We start from the raw sequence: 24,156 nt of genomic DNA, 5'->3' as shown, positions 1-24,156 counted from the left end.
AAATTAGTAATATTAAATACAATATTTCGAAAATATATCTAATTAAAATACATTTAAAAATACTGTACGCGCCGATTTTCGAATTAGTTTCTTAGAAAAACCGCACAAAGAGGTTTGCTCTTTTATAAAGTAATAAGGAGATGTGAAAGTAAAAAACTTCTTCTGGACTGATTTGGGTCAGTTTTAATAATCTTGACCCCTACTTTCCGAGACATTCGTTACACATTTCTCAAATTATACTCATTTCAGAGGTGATTGATTAGATATTCACTTATTGGTTCTCTGTCTCAAACCAAAATATCTTATATTAATCATTACCTGTTGTTCGGATCACTTGATTCATGCGATCTAGCTTGTTACAATGAATGCATTACGGAAATTTCTAATAAAATACTTGTTCCGTTCACGCTATATTAAACAGTAAAACCTAATAAATTATATCTAAATAGAGATTCCAATTCTTTGTACTTATTAAAGTAATTTGTGCTTTGTCTGAGGCAAAAACTGATTGAGTGAATGCTAAATATAGTTAGGCATTCATTACTAAATGAGAAGGGTTCAGCCAAATGCTCATGATCAGCGAACGGTATACAGTTTTATAGGTATAAATATGAAAGAGCTAAAAAAATCGAAAGCTTAACAAACAAACATTTAACTTACCTCTTCTCTTCGCAGCAATCAACTGTCATTTAAATAGTGTGGACACCGATTGTAAGGTTGAGAGCGCGAACCGAAGCCACGGATCGGTTTGGAGAGCGTTTAAGTACAATTTCAAGTCACTGTCGCTTTGATTGCGTGCGATAGTCTCCACAATCGAGAAGAATAACAAAAGGCAGCAATCAGCGTTGGACTTGAAACTTGGAAGCTCAGTTGAAGCTTTGTTGTGGCGTCCACACTGTACTCACTATCAGTCGTGGCCCCAGCTGTGACGGTTGAACAAGCAACGCTCGGCGAACGGAGCTCGACCAGCGCTCAGCGATTATCGACGGATTACGCTGTCGATTGACAAAGCAAAAGTGAAAAACAAATTAAATAAAATCAACATAATAAACTGATAATTTAATAAGCAGACAGCAGAAACAAAAATTTATGAACAAGTGTAGTGAAAAGAAGCAAACTAAATAAACACATTTACTTTTAGGTAAAGTAGGAAGCAATAAAGCGTGTTTATTCGGGTTTCGGTTATTCGTAGACACCTAAGCCTGTACAAACAAACGTATATCCAGTGGAAATATCAGTCTGAGTGATTTGAATTTTCGCTTGGGCGCACACGACGCACGTTTTGATGTCGCGGATGTGATAAAGGTGTACAAGGCATACTCAAGCCTCTGAAAAATTCTATAAAGTGTGCCAAATTAAAAAAAAAAAAAATTTATAACCTTTTTTTGTGCTGTGCACCAAGTAAGCCTTGTGTCTTGAGTACAACGCCTAATTTATTGCTGTGACAAAGCGTATTGCGGTGATTCAGAAGTTCTAAAATGTTCCACACAATTTCTTGGTGCTCGCGGCCGGCTTTACCGCTGTTGTTGTTCACCTGTTTGTTTCTGGTGAGTGCTACAACAATTATGCTGATTCGGAAGTGTTTTACTGTACTTTGCTTTTATTAACTGCTTTGGTTATAATACTAATATGTGCTTACATACATGTGGTGTATGGAGTTAATATGCTTATTATGAATAAGAGTGCATATACATATGCATATGTGTAAATATTATTTCAGAACATAACAAAATTGAGTAGCATCTTGAAATGTTATCAGTCGCTACGCACTCTTACTTCTGCAGAAACGCAGAAGTTTAGTAGGGCTAGTCTTTACTTCAGTTTGACTCATTGGTCTGGAGAACATCAACTTCATGCACAAAGCTCAAAAATTTTTACTTGAACAGCGTAGCACAAAGATGTCTTATCGTTTGTTGCCTTCGTTTGTATATACATATGTGTGTAAGTACAATATACAGAACTTATAACTTCGGCTGCACCGGCAGTCACTTCAAATGGCAGCTGTATGCTAAAGTGGTCTGATCTGAACAATAAGTTCGAAAATTGTAGCCTTACCGTGGATAATAATCCATGCCAGATTTCGTCAAGATGCTCAGTCAAATAATCAGTCATAAGTTATACCCAGTCATAAGTATGCATTATATTCTATGGTGACTCGATATCTACGGCTATTAAAAATTATTCTTTGGGAGAATAAGACGTGTGCAAAATTACAGATCGTTTTCGGACAGACAGACAAAATTTGAGATATCTTTATGAAACTTAATTGACATGTTTCTTAGTACCGTGACGCCCACAAAACGCCATTAATTAAAAACAAATAAATTGCCATAACTAAGCTCCGCAATAAGATACAAGACTGTTATTTGGTACACAGGATCACATTAAGGAGGGGCATCTGCAGTTAAAAGTGTGCGTGATCCCGCCTCTAATAGGTTTAATGTGCATATCTCCTAAACAGCCAATGCTATAATAACAAAGTTCACTGGAAGCAAATGTTTCTAGCACTTCTATTGACGGTGTGAAAATAGTTGAAATCGGGTGGCAACTCCGCCCACTCCCCATATAACGGTACTCTTAAAAACTACTAAAAGAGCGATAAATCAAGCACTAAACACGCCAGAGTCATTAAATTTTATCGCTGGGATGAAATGAGATGACTTTATAGGAACCGCGTTCAAAATTAGACCGTGGGCATGGCACAGCCCATTTTTAGGTGAAAACCCATATCTTGAGATCTGCTCAATCGATTTCAACCAACGGTACATAATATTCTTTTCATACTTCTATGGTATAGTGCGAAAATGGGCGAAATCGGATTACAACCACACCTATTTCCCATATAACACCATTTTAAATTCCATCTGCTTCTTTCACTTTCCACTATGGAAATCTGGCAACAATGACTGTATCGGGATTAAACTTTGCGTGAATAATACGTTTAAAGTATGCCACCTTGTGACCAAAAATTGTCTAAATCGAACCAAAACTGTTCAAGCCCCTAGGTACTGAATATGTGGAACACAGTCCACAAACGAGTATATTTTATATATATACGATTTGACTTTGCGAGAGTATAAAATGTTCGGTTACATCCGAACTTAGCCCTTCCTTACTTATTTTAATTGATTACGTGAATAATATAAGTCTAAATAAGAGGGATTCCTCTAATTGAACGAATTGTTCAATTAAACGATTTGATTCCCCGGTTAATTGAACCAAAAATTAAGTAATTTTTGAAGTGTATATAACCGGGGAATTCTGTACCTAGGCAGCTTTTGTATTTTGAATTTGTATATTGGCTCTAGCGAAATATTATTTCAATGTCAATATGCATACATAAACATATATAACAAGTGGGCTGACAACTTCAAAGCATTTTAAGGCAACGTATTGGTTATCAAATTCGATTATATTAAGTATTATAGTTTCTGTTTAGCTGCTACGCTTCGACGCTAAACGTAATTAAGAAAATTGTCCATATATTGAAAATGCTATACTCACCTAACCTCGTAACCGACTTAAGCCATCTTTCAACTTTTCGACCACATATTATATTTGTAGAATTTTCAGTCTTTTGTTAGAATAGGCCTCACACTCGAAGATTTCCTGTTATTTTTCACAAAATTTTTTTATTTATATAGTTTTTTCTGGCGGCAGATCCTTAGTTTTCAATGGTATATACATTTAATAATAAAAAATATTTTATAGTTAATTAAACACATACGCCGAAAGCGAAACTATCTCACAAATCATTTAGAAGTTCACAATCATTTGCTTTTCACCTGCATGACTTTTGCGCATATTTATAAATTTCTAAGAACAAATCTTTAATGATTAGTTTTTCAAACTAAATTACTTGCATTTTCAGAATTCCCGTTCGAATTAGTATCGCATTTTTACTAACACAATCGACAAAAATAACTTCAGCTTGCCCCCTTCTGCATTTAAAATCCCATCATAGTTTAAATCACCCACCAGCTGATAAATTTTCTACAAAGTCAAACGATCGCTAACTTGCTATAATGTGTTAATTGCCACCACAACGAATTTGAGTTTACAGTTATGCAAACTTCGCTATCTCAAACGTGAAATGTTCAAGTCGCAATTTCTTTTCACAAACATCTACACAATAAATTATTTTTAACGTTTATGAGTTTGACTTAAAATATTGGCTCATCGCGCTCATGTCGTTTAGTCAATAGCTGTTTCGAAGCTACGCGCCCATGCAAGGCAGTGCGTATACAGTACGTTACATAATACTTTACTTAAATTTACTTAGCTTCACACAATCATTTACATTGTTAATAAATACAGTTTCCACACAACTCGGCAGATGTTTGTTTGAGCTTATTCTATGAGTTTCGTATCTTCAGGTTTTCCGTTAGATTTAAGATAATGGTAAATATACTTACTTATCTATTAAAGATTTGTCACTATTTTCTGAAAGACAGCTTCAGTCAAAGTGCCTTTAACGAATGACTTTTAATGGCTTTAGTGGACTTATGGCGTGTTCCACGAACTGGATTTTTCAGTTCTGAAAACAGAAAAAGGTCACAGGAAGCCAAAATTGGTAAATACGGTGGCTGAGCGATGACACTCGTTTCGTGTTTGACCAAAAAGTCGATCACAATCATGCTAGAATGTGATGGCACATTATCGTGTATTCTTATTGGCCGTTTCGCCCTGTGGAATGAATTTATACTGAACCACATCACGTTAATCACGTGGTTTTTCGGTTTTAGCTTATTTTTGACAGTTGTGGCGTCATATTCATAAACCCACATATCGTCACCAGTAATGCGTTTGAAGTATGTTGGGCTCTCCGCTACGTTGCCAAGCATCTCTTTTGCAACCTCTATGGCTACGTTTTTGCTAAAGGCCTTTTGGTACGGTTTGGTTGTTTTCTACTGATTTTAATAACTTTCAATTACAGATAAAGAAAGTAATCTATTAAAAGCAAACAAAATTATAAATTCAGTAGCGTTGAGTTCTTTAATCAAATCATCTGATTGCTCACCGGCACGGAGTAGGACTAATTAAGTATATTTTTTTTACTAATATTTTAGATAATAGTTTTCGAAAAATTTTGATATTTTAATCAAATAATTATCGATAACTGGTAGATTCGTCACTGTTTGTACTTAATTTGTTTCGTGTTTCATGATAAACTAGGAAATTTATTCTTAGTTTAGCGCTTATAGGGACAACTTTAATATATGCGTACACAGTTGTCATACTCTTATATAATTAAAAATAATTTGCACTTAGTTTTATTTATTTACCTGTCTGTCCTTAGCAACTAAAACTTTGTCTTAAACTCAAACTTTTTAACGGATCCGCGTACATAAAAACCAAAGCAAATATTTACATATAAACGTTTTTACTCCATTTTTTTCATTTGATACTCTATTTGTTCAATTGTTGCTATATATTATTATTATCTTTCCATTTTCTTAGAACGTATGTTTGTTAGAAAGCAAAATATTGGTTTCTGGTTCTGACGAACGTAGCTATTATTAACTATAAGTTATTAGGTACCTTTGCCTTTATATTGACAACTCTGCTCTTAAGCATATTAGCACTATTCAGTGTGTAATATTTAACAAAAATATTACATATTTCTAACAATAGTTGGAAGTTTATCTTGAACAACCCCAAACATTAGCTACAAGGACGGTGTTTAAGATTAGAAAAAAAATTAAATAATTTAGTTGTACTCTTTTTGTATTTAGTAGTTTTTTGTTAACTTGTTCTTTTTTACTTTTAACGCTCACGTAAGAGAAAATATAAAATGGAGAACGATTTTAAACGAACCTCTTGTTTTTTAGTTAAGTTAAAGACTTGAAAATCTAAATGAATTATGATCCTTAAGCACTAGTAATGAATATCCAACTTATTCATTGCATTGTTGCCAGATCACCATTGTCATCATCATTGGATATTTAAATTAAAGCACCCAAGGGATATTACCATTAAAATACATTATATATTGACCGGTTAAAATATTTTATTTAGTTACTATTTAAAAATTTCTATTTTTTTAATTTTATGATATATTAAAATAACCGGTATCTCAAAGTTCTATTACCCTTGACCTTTTAAGTTAACGTTAATTAGTAGTTTTAGCATTGTGTAATCAAATTATATACATAATTTACAAATTTATTAAAAGAAGGTATTATTGAAGCACTTGTTACTTTCTTGTTTCTGGTAAACTCCTTGTCCCTGTTCCTAAAGCACTCATCAGTTTTTCCAAATCATGTTAAAATTATTATTTTTTAAGTTCATTGTTTAAAACCGGTTCATGTTTTTGAAAAACAGTAGTTGTATAATATAAAGGTTTGAATGAGAATGTTCACATAAGGTAGTATTTGTACACCATTTAATCATTCAAATATGGACGTTTGAAACCGCACTCAAAGCCTGTAGCTTAGGCGCCCCTTAATTTATATTCATTAAAGAGTGTTCTAATCAGCAGCAAATGCGGATGGGTCTACTCGCGGTGAACTACAAATGCATATAAAATTATATGCCATATATACCATATATATTATAAATATTATATATATATGCATAGTATAAACAGATGCGCTTCTGTTATTGGATTTAATTACCCCATTTATATAGAACCAACATGATGTATTTCGTATTGTACAAATGAAAAATAACATTACCAGTATTGAAAGGGCATATGACCGCATACTATTTTTAAACAATTATCCGGCAAAATTATCGCTGAAGGTAGTTTCACATGCAAAAATGAAAATTGTTGTTGCTAATAATACGCTTCACTTTAATTGCATAGCATTCTGCGCTAATAAATTAGTTGCATACTCTTTGTTTTTCTAATTGCTAACTTCAATAAACAGCCAAGAAACAAACTGGAAAATCCACTTTTTCCTCGTTTTAATTGTTGTTGTTTAGATTATATAAAATTGGCATTAGAATGGTACGTGTGTAATGAAGAAATAACTACCGTTTCCAAAATACCTTATCGTAACCGGCAAACGGTTTGCATCCAACGATGGATAGAAACAACCTTCAAGAACAATTAAAGTTTTTTAATAAGAAAAAATATATCTTGACATCGATCCCTCAATTTGAATGGGACCTAAATGCTGTATGGGTCCGATCTGAACAATATGTTCGATAGCTGTAGTATTGCCTTAGTCAATTATTTGTATCAAATTTCGTGAAGATATCTTGCCAAGAAAAGAAGTCCATTGAAAAACTAGATTTTTATCGATCAGTTTGTTTCCAGCTATATATTATATTATTGTGGTCCGATGTAATAAAATTATCTTCAGCTTATATCAATACTTTGGCAATGTTTTTTGTCAAATACCCATATCGAGGATTCAGACAAATGAGTGGATGTGTAAATTTAAGATAGATATGTCTAAAACTGAGGGACTAGTCACTAGTCACGCTGATCATTTAGATACTTACTTTATAGGGTCTCCCACGTTTCCTTTTGGTGGTTACAAACTTCGTGGCAAACTTAATATATGGTGTTCAGGGTATAAATGTTTATTATAGCCGTAATAATAATAGTGAAGAAATGTAATTATTTGATACAAATTCAACAAAAGTTTGATAGTCCATCCAGGCTTAAAACTTTGCATCATCCACATTTTCTAGAAATATATTATATAGTGGGCCCGTACATAAACTCCAAGAGCCGAATGCCCATTTAAAGGAAGACTTTCTTTTGGATCTAATAGAAGTAATTTCTTATACTAAGAAATAAGTTGGACATTAATTTTATTAATATTTTCATTTTATACTTGCATGCTATGCCAGAAATGTAATATTTTCTAAATTATTCCAAAACTAGTTTCCAAACCCATGCAAATTTCGAACACAGAAGGTTTTGAACATATTCTCGTCGAAAATTTGAATATAAGTGATAGCTGATTGTTTTAAAAAAAAAGTAATAGAAACAACGCTAGCTAAGTAATATCAATCGATGCTCCATATGCAAAAACAATTTTTTAAACAAAACTTTCAACTAATTTTTATTTGATAGGAAATTTTCTTTGCATTTCATCTAAGCACGACCCATCTTAATACCCAATCAGGTGTAATGTATGTTGAGTATGTGTAATATAAAGTTGATTGTTTGAAGCTGATTTCGACTCTGATAAACTCTTGTAAACTGAGAGTTCGTTAAATGCTGATTCCATGAAAGTTAATTATAGGTACATAAACACATTATTTTAGCAGACTTTCAATGCATTTTAATGAAAGCATTTCAATTAATTTTCAGTTTGATTTTATTTTGCTTTTCTTTTTCTTGTTATTGTTCTTTGGGCCTGTTGTCACGAAAATTTTTTATTATTAATAGCAATAATTACAATGTATTTGGAATCTGCATAACATGATTATCGTGTAATTTATCACACTTTTGTGTAGGTGAAAAGGGATTTTTTCGCCAGTAGTTGTAGATTTCTTTTTATGATTGTCGTGAAATGAAATTTGCACTAATCATACTTCTTTTTCAATACAATGACTTTTTGTTAACGACAGATATTTTTTCAGATAGTTGTACACTCAATTGTAAAATTTATGCAGCACATTTTATCAATTCCAATAGGATAAATCGAAAATGGTTAATTTTATGTTCTTTCTTCTTCACATCGCGCTTATTCTCGTCACCTCGATTAATTTTGAAATTCATTGACCGTTGTTGAGATGACCGCAAACGGATGTTTTGGAAAAACCACAAATGTTTGAAGCAAAGAAATGGAAGAATGAATTTGTATGTATGTAATGCAAAAGGGCTGCAGTGAAAATAATTAGTTTTAAATCACTTTATTTACGGTGGCGCACAAATCGTGCTACAAAAACAAAATTTAATAACTGTTTTTTTTATTTATTTTTTATTGTGTAGCAAATTTTATTCTATTTTATATAATTAATGACTTGTAAAAATTATGGACCGTAAATGTCATCTCGTTCAACATCTTTAAATAACGGTGGCCATTGACAGTTGCTGTTACACCGTTTTCTCCAAAGAAGTTTGTCCCGACAATACATTTTGATGAAACTGCGCACCACACAGTGACTCGTTCTGGGAGAAGTTCCGTCTCGTGAATTTTTGTTTTGTTTTGTTATTGTCTCCTTCGGCCACTTCATATTTTGTTGGCAAAATTCCAGTCGAAAAAGCAAATGTAGAGGGTTTAACCGGAACCGGTTTAAGTTATCATAAATGTTGTGATATCTGTTTGCTTGTTTTTTGAACACGAACATACGAATCTCGATGGTACAGTTTTCTTGCGATACTTCCAGATCTGGCAAACATGTTTATCAACCTCATAATGGTCCATCTACTCGGAGGTGTACCGCCAAAATCCCGTCTGAATTCCCATTGAACGGAAATGACGGACTGCGAAGCATGGTACCGCTGCACTATCCAAACTATTTTTTCGGTATACCAATCATTCATTTTTAAAAAACTTAAATAATAACCTACAAAATAAAAAAAAAGTAAGACGATGACACTAACAAAAAAATGTTATTACGGTCTGTTTTTGTAGCACGATTCGTGAGCCACCCTGTATTTAGTGGGAACCGATCCTAAAGTTCAACTGAAGCTAACCACTTTTTTTCTGCTCAAGCAATTGTTATTATGGGCAATAAATTGGCGCGAATTTAACCATTTCGGATTAGTTATTTTCCGTTCGTATATTTTCTTTCTAAGCTAGTCAAAATCGGGCGTGGCACCTCCCACCTTTAGGTGAGATCCTATATCTCAGTAACTATTCGATCTATTTCAACAAAATTCGGTAGATAACATTATCGTGATATTCCCAAGTCGCGAAAATAGGCGAAATCGAAATGCAACCATGTCTACTTCTCATATAAGACAAAATTAAATTTCATCCGATCCTTTCACTTGGTGTTATACAAATCAACCGCCAATTAATATATCGGGTTAGTGCCTGTAAGAAATGGCATCTCAAATTTAAAAATGGTGAAAATCGGATCTTGACTGTTCAAGCCCCCATATATTTAGATGTGGACTTCATTGCCTATGACTGAGTTTTTAATGAAAATATCGGTAATCAGTGAGATATATTATGGAAATTTGGAGAGAATGCTTAATAATAGTTTTCTGTAATCAATAAATTTTCCTAACTTTTGGCACTGCCTCAAGAATGATTCGCATTATATTGACTTTAGGTTGGGAAGCTATGCCCACCTTTTGGTTATCGTTCACTTTAGAACCCAAAAAATCCTTTGATTAGTAGAATAGTGAAAAACATGTTCTTTACCCAAGCGGCTGCTGGGGCGAAGCGTTTAAGTAAGTCAGCTTCAGCACAAAAAGTTTTAAACGCGTTTTCCACAAAACTCTATTTTAATTATATCTAATACGATTTTGTTAATGCAACTGACTTTTTAAAATTTACTGATAATTTTGTCTGTAAAAAATTTTAAACATAAAAACTTTACACGATTTCGGGCTCTTCGTCTGAAAAAATAAATTGTTGACTCAATAAGTTCTTGTAGATTCAATTCGTTGGAAGGACTATGAGGTCCCAAACATTCCCAGGGAAAAAAGCTGTCACTGTCAAAATGCATATGTATATATGGTATATATAATATGTTTGAAACAATATTCGTATGGGTTGGCATCTATTTATGGGCTTTTTAGTGGTCGAATACTTCATATTTTTAGTGCAAAAAATTATTTTCTGCATAATTCATTGCCGATTTGTAAGTGACTTCATGTTCTTAGTTATTTATTTATACTTTCCGATGTTTATATTCTCATTCTTACACTTATACAAATGTATGTATGGTATGTACTATGTTAGTATCAATAAAGTGCTTTAATGCCCCATAAAGTAGCTTACAAGTGAGCATGCGGTTAAAATCTTGTTGACAGTGAAAACCACAAAATCAGTTCGAACTGTTTAAAATGCAGTCGCGCTGACAAAATAAACAATGAATGAACGCAACAGGTCGCATTTAAAAATGCCTAGAGTGAGTCACTAGCAATTATTTCACATATACCCAAGAACCTGTCTATATATATACATATGCGTACCTTTTAGTGAAGACCAGTGGGGGCTGCTTCCGAAAGTAGTAGTAGCAGTAACACATACGAAGGCCTACAGCTCTATTAAACGATAATATGGAAAAGAAATATGTATCAATCTTAATTATATTGTATTAAGATAGTATGTAGCCTCCATCATCAATTAGGGTGATCATATAATGATATAAGTTTCTGAAATTCCAGGAAATTAGTTAATATTTTGTTTTCAGATTTTCACGGTCAAAAGTGTTTTATGTAGTACAAGTAAGGAAGGGCTAAGTTCAACCGCACATTTTATACTCTTGCAACTTGCATAGATCAAAGCCGGAGAGATGTCTTTAGGTGTTGGCAAAACTTTATATTAAGAAATGTAGCGAAAAGGTTCAACTTTATTGTTCAATAAAATTGTGAATTTACTACAATCAAATTTGGTACTAGTATATATTAAGTTATTTTTAAGGACATAGACTCACTTAGTTTTATTTATTATTTATATTTTATTTCCCGTCAACGAAAATTATACTAAAACAAGTAAGGAAGGGCTAAGTTCGAAGTAACCGAACATTTTATACTCTCGCAAAGTCAAATTTTTGTGGATTGGCTGAAATTTTCGGTAGAAGGTCAACTACAGGCACTGGGGTCCACATATTTAGTACTTAGGGGCTTGAACAGTTTTGGTTCGATTTAGACAATTTTTGGTCACAAGGTGGCATACTTTAAACGTATTATTCACGCAAAGTTTTACCCCGATATAATCATTGTTGCTTGATACGCATAGTGGAAAGTGAAAGAATCAGATGGAATTGAAAATGGTGTTATATGGGAAATAGGCGTGGTTGTAGTCCGATTTCGCCCATTTTCGCACTATAACATAGAAATGTGAAAATAACGTTATGTACCGAATTTTCACCTAAAAGTGGGCTGTGCCACGCCCAATGTCTAATTTTGAACGCGGTTCCTATAAAGTCATCTCATACCATCCCAGAGATAAAATTTAATGTCTCTGGCGTCTTTAGTGCTTGGTTTATCGCGCTTTTAGTAGTTTTTAACAGTACCGTTATATGGGGAGTGGGCGGGGTGGGGGTGCAAATTAAATAATATTAGAGGCGGGACCACGCCCACTTAAAAAAAAAAATTTTAACTGCAGATGCCCCTCCCTAATGCGATCCTGTGTACCAAATAAGTCTTGTATCTTATTGCAGAGCTTAGTTATGGCAATTTATTTGTTTTTGATTAATGGCGTTTTGTGGGCGTGGCAGTGGTCCGATTACGCCCATCTGCAATACCAATCGTCTTACGGTACCAAGAAACATGTGTACCTAGTTTCATAAAGATATCTCAATTTTTACTCAAGTTACAGCTTGCACAGACGGACGGACGGACAGACAGTCACCCGGATTTCAGCTCGTCTCATCATCCTGATCATTTTTATATATATAACCCTATATCTATTTCAATTAGTTTGAGGTGATACAAACAACCGTTAGGTGAACAAAACTATTACACTCTGTAGCAATATGTTGCAAGAGTATACAAACGTATACAGCTTAAAATTTCGACCTTTTGAATTTGTCTAACATTCAGTAATAAATATTTTATTAAATATCGTAATTTACTCGAACATTCTAGTAATCCCGTACTCAGTACTCATTTAACCAACCCAAGAGCGTAACACTAATTCAACACTCTTTTATGCACCAGGTTTCTGATTACTTTATGTACCAATAAAATGTGTTCTCACAAAAATCATGAGTAATGAAACATTTTTCATAAAGAGCCAGGATGAAGTATTTTTTTAATTGTACTCGGTGTGCTGATTAAGACCATAACTCACTATCACTATGAGTAAGAGTTTAACATGAGTGCTTCTCAAAATCTAAAAAGCCGGTTATAAGTTGAACGGTAATTATTATGCGTTTTAGCTACGGTACAATCGGGTTACAAAAGTGTAATGCGGCCTATTGAGCTACATTATATTCGCCCACTTATGAATTCAGCGATCAGCTGTTCGAATTGTGTTTATTAATTTATTACGCGGAAAGTTATATGCGTCTGATGCCACAGGTGGTTTCTTGATTTTTATAGCTTAATTCTCTCTGTCAAGAATTTAGTTTGATGAGTGTTAGATAAAAGTACTTAGTATCTTGATTATCTGAACTAAACTTGAAAGGGAATCGTTTAAGCTGTTAACGCTGATGGCTTGTAATTCTCAAAACTCCTAGATTTGAATAACAAGATTCTTATAGATATTGCGCTCCATTCTGGGCTAGAAGGATCTGGCAGGAGCACAAGTTTTGGTTGTTGACTTACGCTTGCCAAACTAACGGGAGGTTCATACATCCAACACTAGAGCGCAAGAAGATCCAATTTTCCTCTAGCATGCTCATCGGTTTCCAAAAATTGCGCTGCGACTCGGCACCCATAACAAGGCAGCTTGATGCTACTGATAAAGATATCAAACACTACTTGACTAGTCTTGTCGCGAACTCAAGGTTAGTATCGCCACTCTACTATCAATGCTTATGCACACCTCTTTGAAGGAAACTGCACTTCGGACCAGTACATGATTTGATGCCGCCTCCCTTGAAAAACATTGTAGCCCTTGTTGCACTTGGCACAAGACTCCTCCTGTCACCTTCGCTATGAGAAGGATCCGCGCAGTGGTCCAGTTGTTAGGTCGAAGTAGCTGAGGATTTCAGAATGTACTTCAAACAAATCGGATAAGATAATGACATCGCGGACATTCAGTCCATCACTTTATTTATTTTAAAATTGATAATTCAATTGTTATAAAACAAGGAAAAACGTTAACTTCGTTTGCAGCGAAGCAAAAATACCCTCCACAGATACAAAGGTTCTTTACAATAACTTGATTCCGATCTAATTTCGTGAAGATGCCTCGTCAAATAAAAAAGTTTTCCATGCAGGCACTTTACACGAAATTTCGTGGAAATAAAAAAGTTTCCCATATAAGGACTTGCCTCCGATTTTTCAGTTTGTATGGCAGCTATTTGCTATAGTGGTCCGATATCGGCCGTGAGCAGCTTCTTAGTGAAAAAAGGACAGGTGTAAAATTTCAGATCGATAGCTTAAAAACTCAGGGACTAGTTTGCATATATACAGACGGATGGACGGACGGACATACAGACGGACATGGCTAAATCAACTGAGCTCATCATGCTGATCATTTATGTATATATGTTATAGAGTCTCCGAGGTTTCCTTCTTGGGGTTACAAACTTCGTGGCAATTATTAACCTCCCCAGAAACAAACTCCGTCTCCTTGTCGCGCTCTACACTGGGCACTGCAGGCTCAAGAAGCACCTATCAAACATGGGCTTAGCTTCTTGTGGCAACTGCCGATTCTGCGACATGGGACCGGAAACACCAGAACACCTAATCCTAGATTGCACCGCAATTTGTAGACGCAGGTTCAAGGCCCTCGGTTCCATTTTTGTGACCAGGGATCAATTGCCTCAATAGCACCCAGCAAGTATCTGGAGTTTTTCAGGGTGCTGGGACTTTGGGAATGCATGTGATGGAGGAGAGGGCACAATAGACCCTAGGTCGCAGTGCATACCTCATTTTTCAAATTTAATCTAATCTAACTTCGTGGCAAACTTTATACCCTGTTCAGGGTATAAAAACTGAACCCAAAAAGTACCATGGGTAGCATAGCATATTTCAGGACAAATAGCTGAAAAAGTTGTTGTTGTAACGGTTACCTAATCCACGTTTGGGTGATAAATTCTAGATTGGTTGTCGTCGGGGTCATCTCACGGGAAGCCCAGGAAACGAGCTGTTTCGATGGGGTTGGACCATAGGGAAAAGGGTGAAAGATGAGTGCGGTTCGTTGGGCATGTAAAGAGGTGGTGACATGTGTTTGGTATGTCGGAGTCTATTCTGGATAAGTAGGAGTTTAACCTGCTACAATATCCAGAACGAAGTTGCGCGAGGGTCACTCTGGTTTCGCGAGGCAACTCGAGCTCTACGTCTGCTATGGGTGGTGGTTTGACTCGTAGTACGCCATTCACTGAGAGGGAGTCAGGGAGGGTGTTGATGGCTCCACTGTGAATGGCGGTCAGAGCCTGTCTGAAGTTCGTTGCGTCCGAAGTCCGGTCGGCGTACCGTCTAATGCGTCGACGTAATCAAGGAAAGACCTCTTGATGTTCCTATGAGGCGGCTGCGCTTCAAGCAGACACCTACAAGGATGGTTTCTACGAAAGCAACACAGCAGAAACTGCTTGGAGAGGAGCTCGTTATGTTCCTTAACCGGAAGCATACGGGCCTCACTGTGTAAGTGTTCGATTGGGGACATCAAGAGGCATCCCGTGATAGTCCGGAGTGCAGTGTTCTGACAGGTCTGGAGCTTCTTCGTCTGCGGAACACTACATCCAGGCGACCATATTGTGGCTGCATAGTTTAGGACCGGCCGGCCGATTGCCTTGTATGTCGCCAGCAACGTTTCTTTGAGCTGCCGGCAAGCGATTTGAGGATTTTGTTGCGGCTCTGTACTTTGGAAGTTATTGCGGTCGTGTGAGCAGTGAAGTTGCAAAGACTGTCTAGTGTAACGCCTAAAATTTTAGGGTTATTTACGGTCGGAATTTCAGTACCATCGACTGAAATGTTTAGATCCAGTCTGTACTCCTTCGTCCTTTTCGTAAATATGTTCGCTGTGGATTTAGTGGGGGAGAGTGTCAGACTCTTTGCAGAGAAGAAGCGAGAAAAATCGGAGAGATAGCTGTTTACTTTTAAGCATATGCCAATGATTCTATTGCCCGACGTCAATATCGTGCAGTCATCAGCGTACGAGATCACGGAAATTCCCTCTGGTGGTTGGGGGAGTTTCGAGATGTAGAAGTTAAACAGTAAAGGGAAGAGGACACCACCCTGCGGAACCCCCTGTTTAATTCTTCTCAGTTTGGAGTTTTCTCCTCGAAACAGTACGGATGAATGCCGACCGCTCAGGTAGTTCATGGTCCACCGCTTCAGCCCTGGAGGGAGCGTAGCTTGTTCGATGTCCTCAAGTAGCGTTGTGTGATTGACTGTGTCGAAGGCTTTCGACAAGTCCAACGCTACGAAGATCGTCCTCTCGAAGGGTGGCTTCTAGTTTAGGCCATGAACTATCCGGGCGTTTATGACGCTAATTGCTGTGATGGTGCTGTGCACTTTGAGAAAGCCATGCTGATGTTCTGCTAGACTAAGGTGGTGTGTGAACGTCGGGAGTAACAAGGCCTCAAGTGTCTTCACTAATAGAGAAAGGAGAGTTATCAGACAATAAGTCTCCCCTTTGTTGGCGGGTTTTCCAGGCTTTAGTAGTGGGACTCTTTCACACCACTCTTCCGACTTTCCAAACATCGGGTATTTGAAGAGTGGCCATCGAAAAGTTGAGGAGCTTGGTGAGGTAGCTTACTCTCGTCGAGCCTAGATGTTGTAGCATCAGCATGCTTATTCCGTCTGGGCCAATGGATTTGGACGATTTGGCCTTTGTGATGGCACTCTGAACCTCCCCATCGGTGAAAGTAAGTGGTGCGCAGTCTTTTGGCATTTTGCGCAGCCGTCAGGTAACACATCGGTTGGTCTTGTCAGTCGAAGGGTGCAGTGTAAACTGCCGGCTAAAATAGCTCGCACACTTCTTCGGGTCCGAGGAGGCATGGCCATCAAATTGAATTTCAACCCGATCGTCATGTTTCCTCGGATTTGACAGCTTACTTACACCGGTGGACAGGTTGCAGGACTTTAGGTGCTCTATCCATTTTGTTCGCTTATGATGGTTTACCATTTGCTGAATCTCCAAATTGAGATCCCTTATTCGCGGATCACAGGGATCGGCATGGAGTAAGGTGTCGCGCTCGTTTGCTAGTACAGCTGCTTCGGCTGGGAAATTAGGGCGGAGTTCCGCGATTCTTCCAGCCGGTATGATGCGAGCAGTAGCAGCAGCGATCACCTTGCGGAATTGACGCTCTCCATAGATGACGTCCGTAGGAATGGGTAGTGCGTTGAAGGTGCTCTCGGTAAATTCTGTGAAGCCGACCCAGTTAGCTTTGTTAAAGTTAACAAAAGTGCGGTTGTCCACAGAAATAAAGTCGGTAGGTTTCTCGATCGAGATAATTATGGGCAGATGGTCTGATGCGAGAGTTAGCATAGGTCGCCAGGTTATATTATTAATCAGACCACCGCTAGCGATGGTAATATCTGGCGAGCTATTAAAGGGGCCCATAATTCTGGTGGGTGTTTTGTCATTCATTGTGCAGAATGTCGAATCGTCAATCTGTTCCGCCAGCTCCATCCCCCTACGATCGTTTGACAGGCAGGAATGTCGTGCGCGTAAAAGTCGCCTAGCACCAGACGGTTTTCACCACGAAGTAGCGCACCTATGTTCAGGTGATATCCCGTTGGGCAACATAAATATCTCGAGCTCGACATGGCCTGACCGGGCAGCTATACCCTGACATTCAAGCGTAACGTAAAACGTTGAAATCTGCACAACTCAAAAGATCTGAGCGGCTGTTTAACTTGGTTTCTTGGACCGTAGCTATTGATACGCGCTCCCGGCTCATGAATGCAACTATCTCTTCGATCTTGCTCTGAAGTCCGTTGCAATGATAAAGTAGTTGCGACTGATTAGTTCAAAATGGAATTTCAGCGCGTGTTTTCTGATATATACTTGTACATATGTGCTGTAAAAAGTAGCAATAATCGGAAGGGTCTTTATAACACGTAGTACCCAGAAGCTATTCTATTCAAAACTAATTGCCACACAATTTTAAACTAATAAAACTAAAGTATTAAACAAAGAATAAATTTCTCTCCGTATTATGCAAGACACAAAAACGCACTATATTCCTAATATTTAGCCAACTAATTATGTTAGTATACTACTAGGTAAAGGTACTGGCTATATCAGTTATTTTCAGCTCTTCACTACGTTTGGCGCTTTCATCATTTTACAAACTCACAAAAAAACAAGTAAGGACGTTCTAAGTTCGGGTGTAACCGAACATTTTTTACTCTTGCAACTTGCATGGATCAAAGCCCGGGAAATTGCTTCAGGTGTTGGCAAAATTTTATATTAAAGGAAGTATTGATCCGATTTAACCCATTTTTGACACAAAAATAAACTATTATCGAGAGTTTCATTTATTTATTTTACTATATGAACTTCAATTATATATCTTACACATTGACCGATATTTTCGGTAAAAAGTCAACTATGGGCATTGGGGTCCACATATTAAGTACCTAGGGGCTTGAACAGTTTTGGTTCAATTCAGACAATTTTTGATCACAAGATGGCATACTCTAAAATAATTAAATGCATAGTGGAAAATGAAAGAATCAGATGGAATTTAAAATGGTGTTATATGAGTAATAGGCGTGATTGTAATCCGATTTCGCCCATTTTCGCACTATAACATAGAAATAAAATGTTATTTATGTATCGAATTTGGTTGAAATCGGTTAAGCAGATCCCACGATATGGGTTTTTACCTAAAAGTGGGAGGTGGATTTCACCCATTTTCACATTGTGGATAGAGGTGCTAAAAAAATTTGTTTTGTTGTTATAGTTTTATCGGTTTAGGAGATGTGCGTACCAAATAACAGCCTTGTATCTTATTGCAAAGCTTAGTTATGGCAATTTATTTGTTTTTGATCAATGGCGTTTTGTGGGCGTGGCAGTGGTCCGATTACGCCCATTTGCAATACCAATCGTCTTACGATATCAAGAAATATGTGTACCTAGTTTCATAAAGATATTGATAAGATTGCGAGAGTATAAAAAAAGTTTCGAACACAATGCATAATTTATATACATACGTATGTGTGGTGTATTTTTAAGTATGTACTTTAGATCGACATTTTCAACCGCATACTTGAAATCATTTTTCATCAATAGGTATAGGTTTTGCGTATTTGACTGTCACTTTACTTGCTTAATTAGTCTTATTTTAAAGGGCATTATTTTTTCTCTTACCCGCTACACTGCTTAAATTTGTAACGAGATTCGGGTACTTGTACTTTATATATCCTCACTATCCGATTGCGCCAATGTGCTACAAGATAGTATGGCACGTTGGCGCAATCGGATAGTGACGTTTCAGACAATTACTGTCAAAAATTTGAGCCGAAACCGAATTTTTTTTATCGATCGGGGACTCAATTCTTGTGGTTTGGAAGAGAAATCACAAATGATCGCCTTATGTAGATATTTATTACTCATTTTTTGAAAATTTTATCATTTCTTATATTAATGCTGAAATTCAAACTTTTCATCGAATCTGCAATAGATTGTATACTATATTACCTACGTTTAAGTATTATATATTATATTCAGAAATATCGATTATATCGAAAGCAGTTCAATTTTCGGTCGGTCGCACATTTATTACACAGAATCTAACAAGTATTTGATTTTCTAAGGTCAACTGTCATTTTTATCATTAAATGTATGGTTAATTCTACAAGTAGATCGAATAAACAGGCCAAACAACAATTAAGATTTTTTGTTGTTTTCTAAACTTTTATATAAACACTTTGGAAACAATCTAAAAACATAAAATGTATAGGAAATACAATAGTTTCGATGCTTTGGTCTTCATAGGCTTGATTTGGTGTTGGAGTCTCGATCATTGGGATACATGGGCTAATTAAATTGTTGTAGATAATTTACAAAAGTTAAAAGTTAAAAAATTAAAAACAAAAACATTTTGTCTTTGTATGCATTCTTTATTAATTGGTATATTAATAGTTACAACTTTAAAGATAATTATTCAGTGTTTTCTAACCGACGCACATGTCTACCTCTTTCAGATAGTTAGCCCCATTGCTGGCTATACTTACGATTATAGCACAATTCGACAAAAACGCTCGCCCAATGAAGATACGAAGGTTAGATAAAGAATCAAATCAGCGTAACTTTTGAATTTCTTAATCGAAATACTTTCAAATTTGTAAAAATCTACAGGTATCAAATGATTTTGAAGCGAACTTGGATCGAATTTTCAAATTTGGTAGTGATTCGGGACTTGTACTTTTCAACGTAAGTCCCTCAAATTAATGCTTTAAGACACATGCAATTTGCTTCTCTAACAAACACTTCTTCACTTGCTTTTTCACTTGCTTTTCTCCTATGGACTAGTATAAATCTATCTCTTACTTACATTTACTATCTTACCACTTCCTTTCGGTTTCTGTTTGTTTCTCGTTTTCAATATATTAATATAGGAAACATCGCAATCGGCACAAAAAGATGTTATGTTTAAAGTGCAAAGATCACCCGACGGCAAACTGAACGTGATTTTTAACGATTTTCTCATTTTCCAGACGACAACTGCAGGTACACTCACGAACATCAACTACAATAATGACCAAAATACACATCACAACAATCGCAATAATGATGCGATTATATTTTCTGATGGTAATTAGCAATTAGTTTTATTATTCTTTCATATTTTTTGAAGAGATCAATGTTTTATAATGAATGGGAAATTGCTTACAGATGGGTATATCTGCAGTGAACGACTGAAGGGGAAACCCTATTGTTTGGACGTGCCAAATTATTTGGAGTCTTCACGGTTGGATACAATTGATGAGGACAATTTTGATAAATTCAAATCATATTTCAAAGACGATGTCGTGCCACCGCCAGACATAACGCAACGTATGAACTCGGGGCCGCAGGATGAGTACTATTGCTCCAGCACCTCGCATTTAATATATCCGAAATCCGCTGAAACGAAGGAATCAAAATGGCTGTTGGTCGTGCAACACGAGAACCACAAGCAGGGTATTTTAGTGGAACAGTGCGAGTAAGCTCACAAAACGCAAACTCTTGACATAACTGATCGTAACTATTTTGTTCAACTTTAGCAATGAGGAGAAGCCCTGCCGATTTCAGGAATTACTGCCGAAATTTTACACATCGCGTTGTAAACAGAATTACATCTATAGAACCATGGTTGTATCTGTCGACGGCAAACTGCGGGAGGAACAAGTGAAAATGCCCAGCTGTTGCAAATGTGTATTGCGTAACAGTCAAACTTGAGACTAAAAGTTTTGCAATACATACACACATACATATATACGTGTATGTGAAAGCTCAGGTCAGAGCGTTGCACGTGACTATATGAAAGCTGCAATTCGTCAACGTTAATTAAGCAGGTTTTATGATTTCACAAGTGAATCTAGTATAAGTAAAACATAATTCACAGCCAATAACTACTGTAAATTACATAAGTTTGTTTGTTTTAGTAAGAGCGATAAATTGTATAGCGACAAAATCATACACTTCAATATTTATATTTAATAGGTTATACGAATTAATTATTGTTTGTATATTTTTTTAATTGAAAAAACAAAACTTCAACTTTTGTGAACATTTTTATACTTAAGCTTATAAAATATATATTGTAAATAAATTTGTTAATAATAATCATTACATGTTAACTTTCTTTAAGTCTTAAAATATGGGTGTTCTTAAATATTTTGCCGTAAGCCACGTGGAATTTTCGAACTTATTATTTAAATAATTACAAATGTGGAATAGAGCTCAAATATTTAGAAAACTTTTTTTTGACATCAATCGATCTAAAGTTAGTTCCTGACGCTTTTGCTTGGGATATTGAAAAACTTCTAAAACAGAAATGTTGCACCACATGCAAAATCTCTACTCAACTAATCTTTGTTGGCAATATAGACTCGGTATCGAACTGAATTTCTTCGTTTCAACCAATGCACATTTGAAGGAACTTCGTAAAGGAACTGAATTATTATCCACATTATCTCCAAGTTCAATTAAATTTAAATTTGAAGTCTTAATTATATTTTATGTTCTACTAACCTGCATATCTTCTATACTCTGGCAACATGTTTCTACAGAGTATACTAGTTTTGTTCATCTAACGGTTGTTTGTATCGCCTAAAACTAACGAGTTAGATATAAAGTTATGTATATATAAATGATCAGGATGAAGAGACTCCGTCCGTCTGTCCGTCCGTATGTGCAAGCTGTAACTTGAGTAAAAATTGCGATATCTTTATGAAACATGGTACACATGTTTCTTGGTACCGTAAGACGGTTGGTATTGCAGATGGGCGTAATCGGACCACTGCCACGCCCACAAAATAATATTAATTGATATGTTGGTGAGTTATGATGATGTGTTCTAAACGGAATCGTGTGAAAATTTTGATCTCCGGGATGCTGCATGTGGAGGGGTATACTACTTTTCTTTGTTCGGGATGTACGTGCTGGTAGCGGTTGTCATAGGAATGCCACGCTGATTTCACTTTAATCTTAGAGAAATTTTTAACGAATCGCACAATGTCATTGCTTTAATTAGTTCTCATGTAAAAACATGGGTTAAGGGAAGTGAGGTCGATGCCTGGAATGCCACGGTGTCCTGTAAGCCACATTACTTTAATATTTTTTCGGCTATCAATTAATTTGTCCATTTCTCTGATTAGAGAACTGCTGTTGGATGAATTTCTCATGGCTGTGACTGCTGCAAGGGTGTCAGGGAAGATAACTTATTTACCTTTGGAAGTGACCCATTAGAGAACTTCTTCGATCGCGTATACTTCTGCGGTAGAAACAGAAGATGGTGATAAAAGTAATCCATTTTTAATAATTTCCGAGTTTTTGGAAACCACTGCATATGCGGTGCTGTGGAGATTATTTAACAAATCAGTGTAAATGAATTTCCATCCTTTTGAATTGAGATCTGTCTTGCGTTGCATAACAGTTTTTTATATACCTCATAGTTCGTGGAGGCTTTCGTCTTCTAAAACAGAAGAGTCTAGAGTCCATGGTGGATGCTTGCTAATCTTCCAACGTTAGGGTGGAAGATGAATATCAAGTTTATCAATGTACTTTAGAATTAGGTGTATTGTTGATGGGAACTTGAGCAAATCCGGGTTAGAGCCTAGATATACCTTTGGTATCAGCCGCAATGTGTTAATCTCCAGTCTTTCGTTAATGTGTGGCATTACGGATTCAGCGAGAATGCTTTTGGTGCTGGAAGTTGAGAATCCCCGAAGACTACGTCTTATTGCCATGTGATAAGGCGCAAAGAGTTTCTTTAGCTCGCTGTCGGCGCGATGTCTGTAGATTGGTAGTCCATAATCGTTAACTGATAGTAGTAAAGATCTTGATGAGTGTTGTAGGATGAACAAAAGAATGTCGTGAAGCTAAAAACTTTATTATATTTAACATTTCGAAAATTTGTTTTCTTATATATAAACAATGTTTTTTGGAGTTGTTTTAAAAATATCAGAATGTGGTCTCCATACATACAGTAGTAGGCTGGGTAATTGTATAGTAGCTCGCTGATTTTATTAAAAACAATTATAAATATGACCACAGACAAAGGGGAACCTTGAGGAACTGCATTTTCTAGGGGCAAACAGTGAGAAAAATTATTGTGAAAATTTTCGGTTGATTAAAAAAATTTTAAGTAGGTTGTATATTTTTGGTCTCAATTTCTATTTTGCTAATTGTTGTAGAAATTTATGAACAATAAACGTTTGGAGATTATTTTCTCCGAAACTTTTCCTAAACAAGAAAGCAGCGAAATAGGCCTATAGCTTGTAAGTTCTGATGAAGATTTTCCAGTTCTCGGCATTGAAAGGATTTCTGCGATTTTCCAACTTTAGGGATATATACCGACTGAGAGTATTTTATTGTAAAAATTTACTATACTTTTTTTAACGTCATGTGGGATGTGTCTTAACATGTCTTAGGTAATCCTTTTGACACCAGGTGTTTTACCTCTGCAGTTGGATAATCATCAAACTCATCAGTGGAATTATTAGATTCTAAATTTAGCGCTAAATTGCTAAGAATATTGTTAGGTAAAAGAGTCACTTGAATAGGAGCTCCAGAACGTGGCGAACTCGTTGGCTATGATATTCAGGTCGTTAGTTAATCCAGATTGGGTGTTTAAGTACGTGAGTGTAATAGGTCTTTTTCACGCCAGACAGGAGAGGTTTTGGTGTTAATATTTTCAGTAAATTCTTCCACACATATTTTCATAGCCTCTTTGGTTTGTGGTTTAAAGATAGCATTGTCGCGTTTATATGTTATAAGATCAAGAAGCTTGCGTGTT

General features: G+C 36.1%; 1 protein-coding gene across 5 annotated transcripts; it reads left to right on the top strand.

Annotated features, from left to right (window-relative positions):
• Positions 1-750: 750 nt before the first annotated feature.
• Positions 751-21,488, top strand: spz (Spaetzle domain-containing protein). Of its 5 annotated transcripts, XM_036357825.2 has the most exons (7): positions 751-1,547; positions 19,859-19,936; positions 20,013-20,087; positions 20,273-20,311; positions 20,372-20,468; positions 20,550-20,859; positions 20,921-21,488. In XM_036357825.2, exons 1-7 carry the CDS (start codon positions 1,479-1,481, stop codon positions 21,093-21,095), a joined length of 843 nt encoding a protein of 280 aa, XP_036213718.2. In that variant the 5' UTR covers positions 751-1,478; the 3' UTR covers positions 21,096-21,488. The 5 variants fall into 5 exon arrangements, with proteins under 5 accessions (XP_036213718.2, XP_014098346.3, XP_069969315.1 ...); XM_014242871.3 differs by having other exon boundaries at positions 753-1,547; positions 20,273-20,468; XM_014242872.3 differs by lacking the exon at positions 20,273-20,311 and having other exon boundaries at positions 763-1,547.
• Positions 21,489-24,156: the final 2,668 nt, after the last annotated feature.

The sequence above is a fragment of the Bactrocera oleae genome, chromosome 2 (genome assembly GCF_042242935.1).
Source record: "Bactrocera oleae isolate idBacOlea1 chromosome 2, idBacOlea1, whole genome shotgun sequence".
Classification (NCBI taxonomy): domain Eukaryota; kingdom Metazoa; phylum Arthropoda; class Insecta; order Diptera; family Tephritidae; genus Bactrocera; species Bactrocera oleae.
The sequence above is the reverse complement of the archived record's forward strand: the minus strand, read 5'-3'. Positions and strand labels throughout refer to the sequence as shown.

What these genes read in the sequence shown, in the direction of transcription:
- spz (XM_014242871.3), top strand. Translation starts at nt 1,479, where the DNA reads ATGTTCCACACAATTTCTTGGTGCTCGCGGCCGGCTTTACCGCTGTTG. An exon ending in CGCCCAATGAAGATACGAAG is followed by an intron (nt 19,937 to 20,012) that starts GTTAGATAAAGA and finishes AAAAATCTACAG; the next exon opens with GTATCAAATGATTTTGAAGC. An exon ending in CGGGACTTGTACTTTTCAAC is followed by an intron (nt 20,088 to 20,272) that starts GTAAGTCCCTCA and finishes ATATTAATATAG; the next exon opens with GAAACATCGCAATCGGCACA.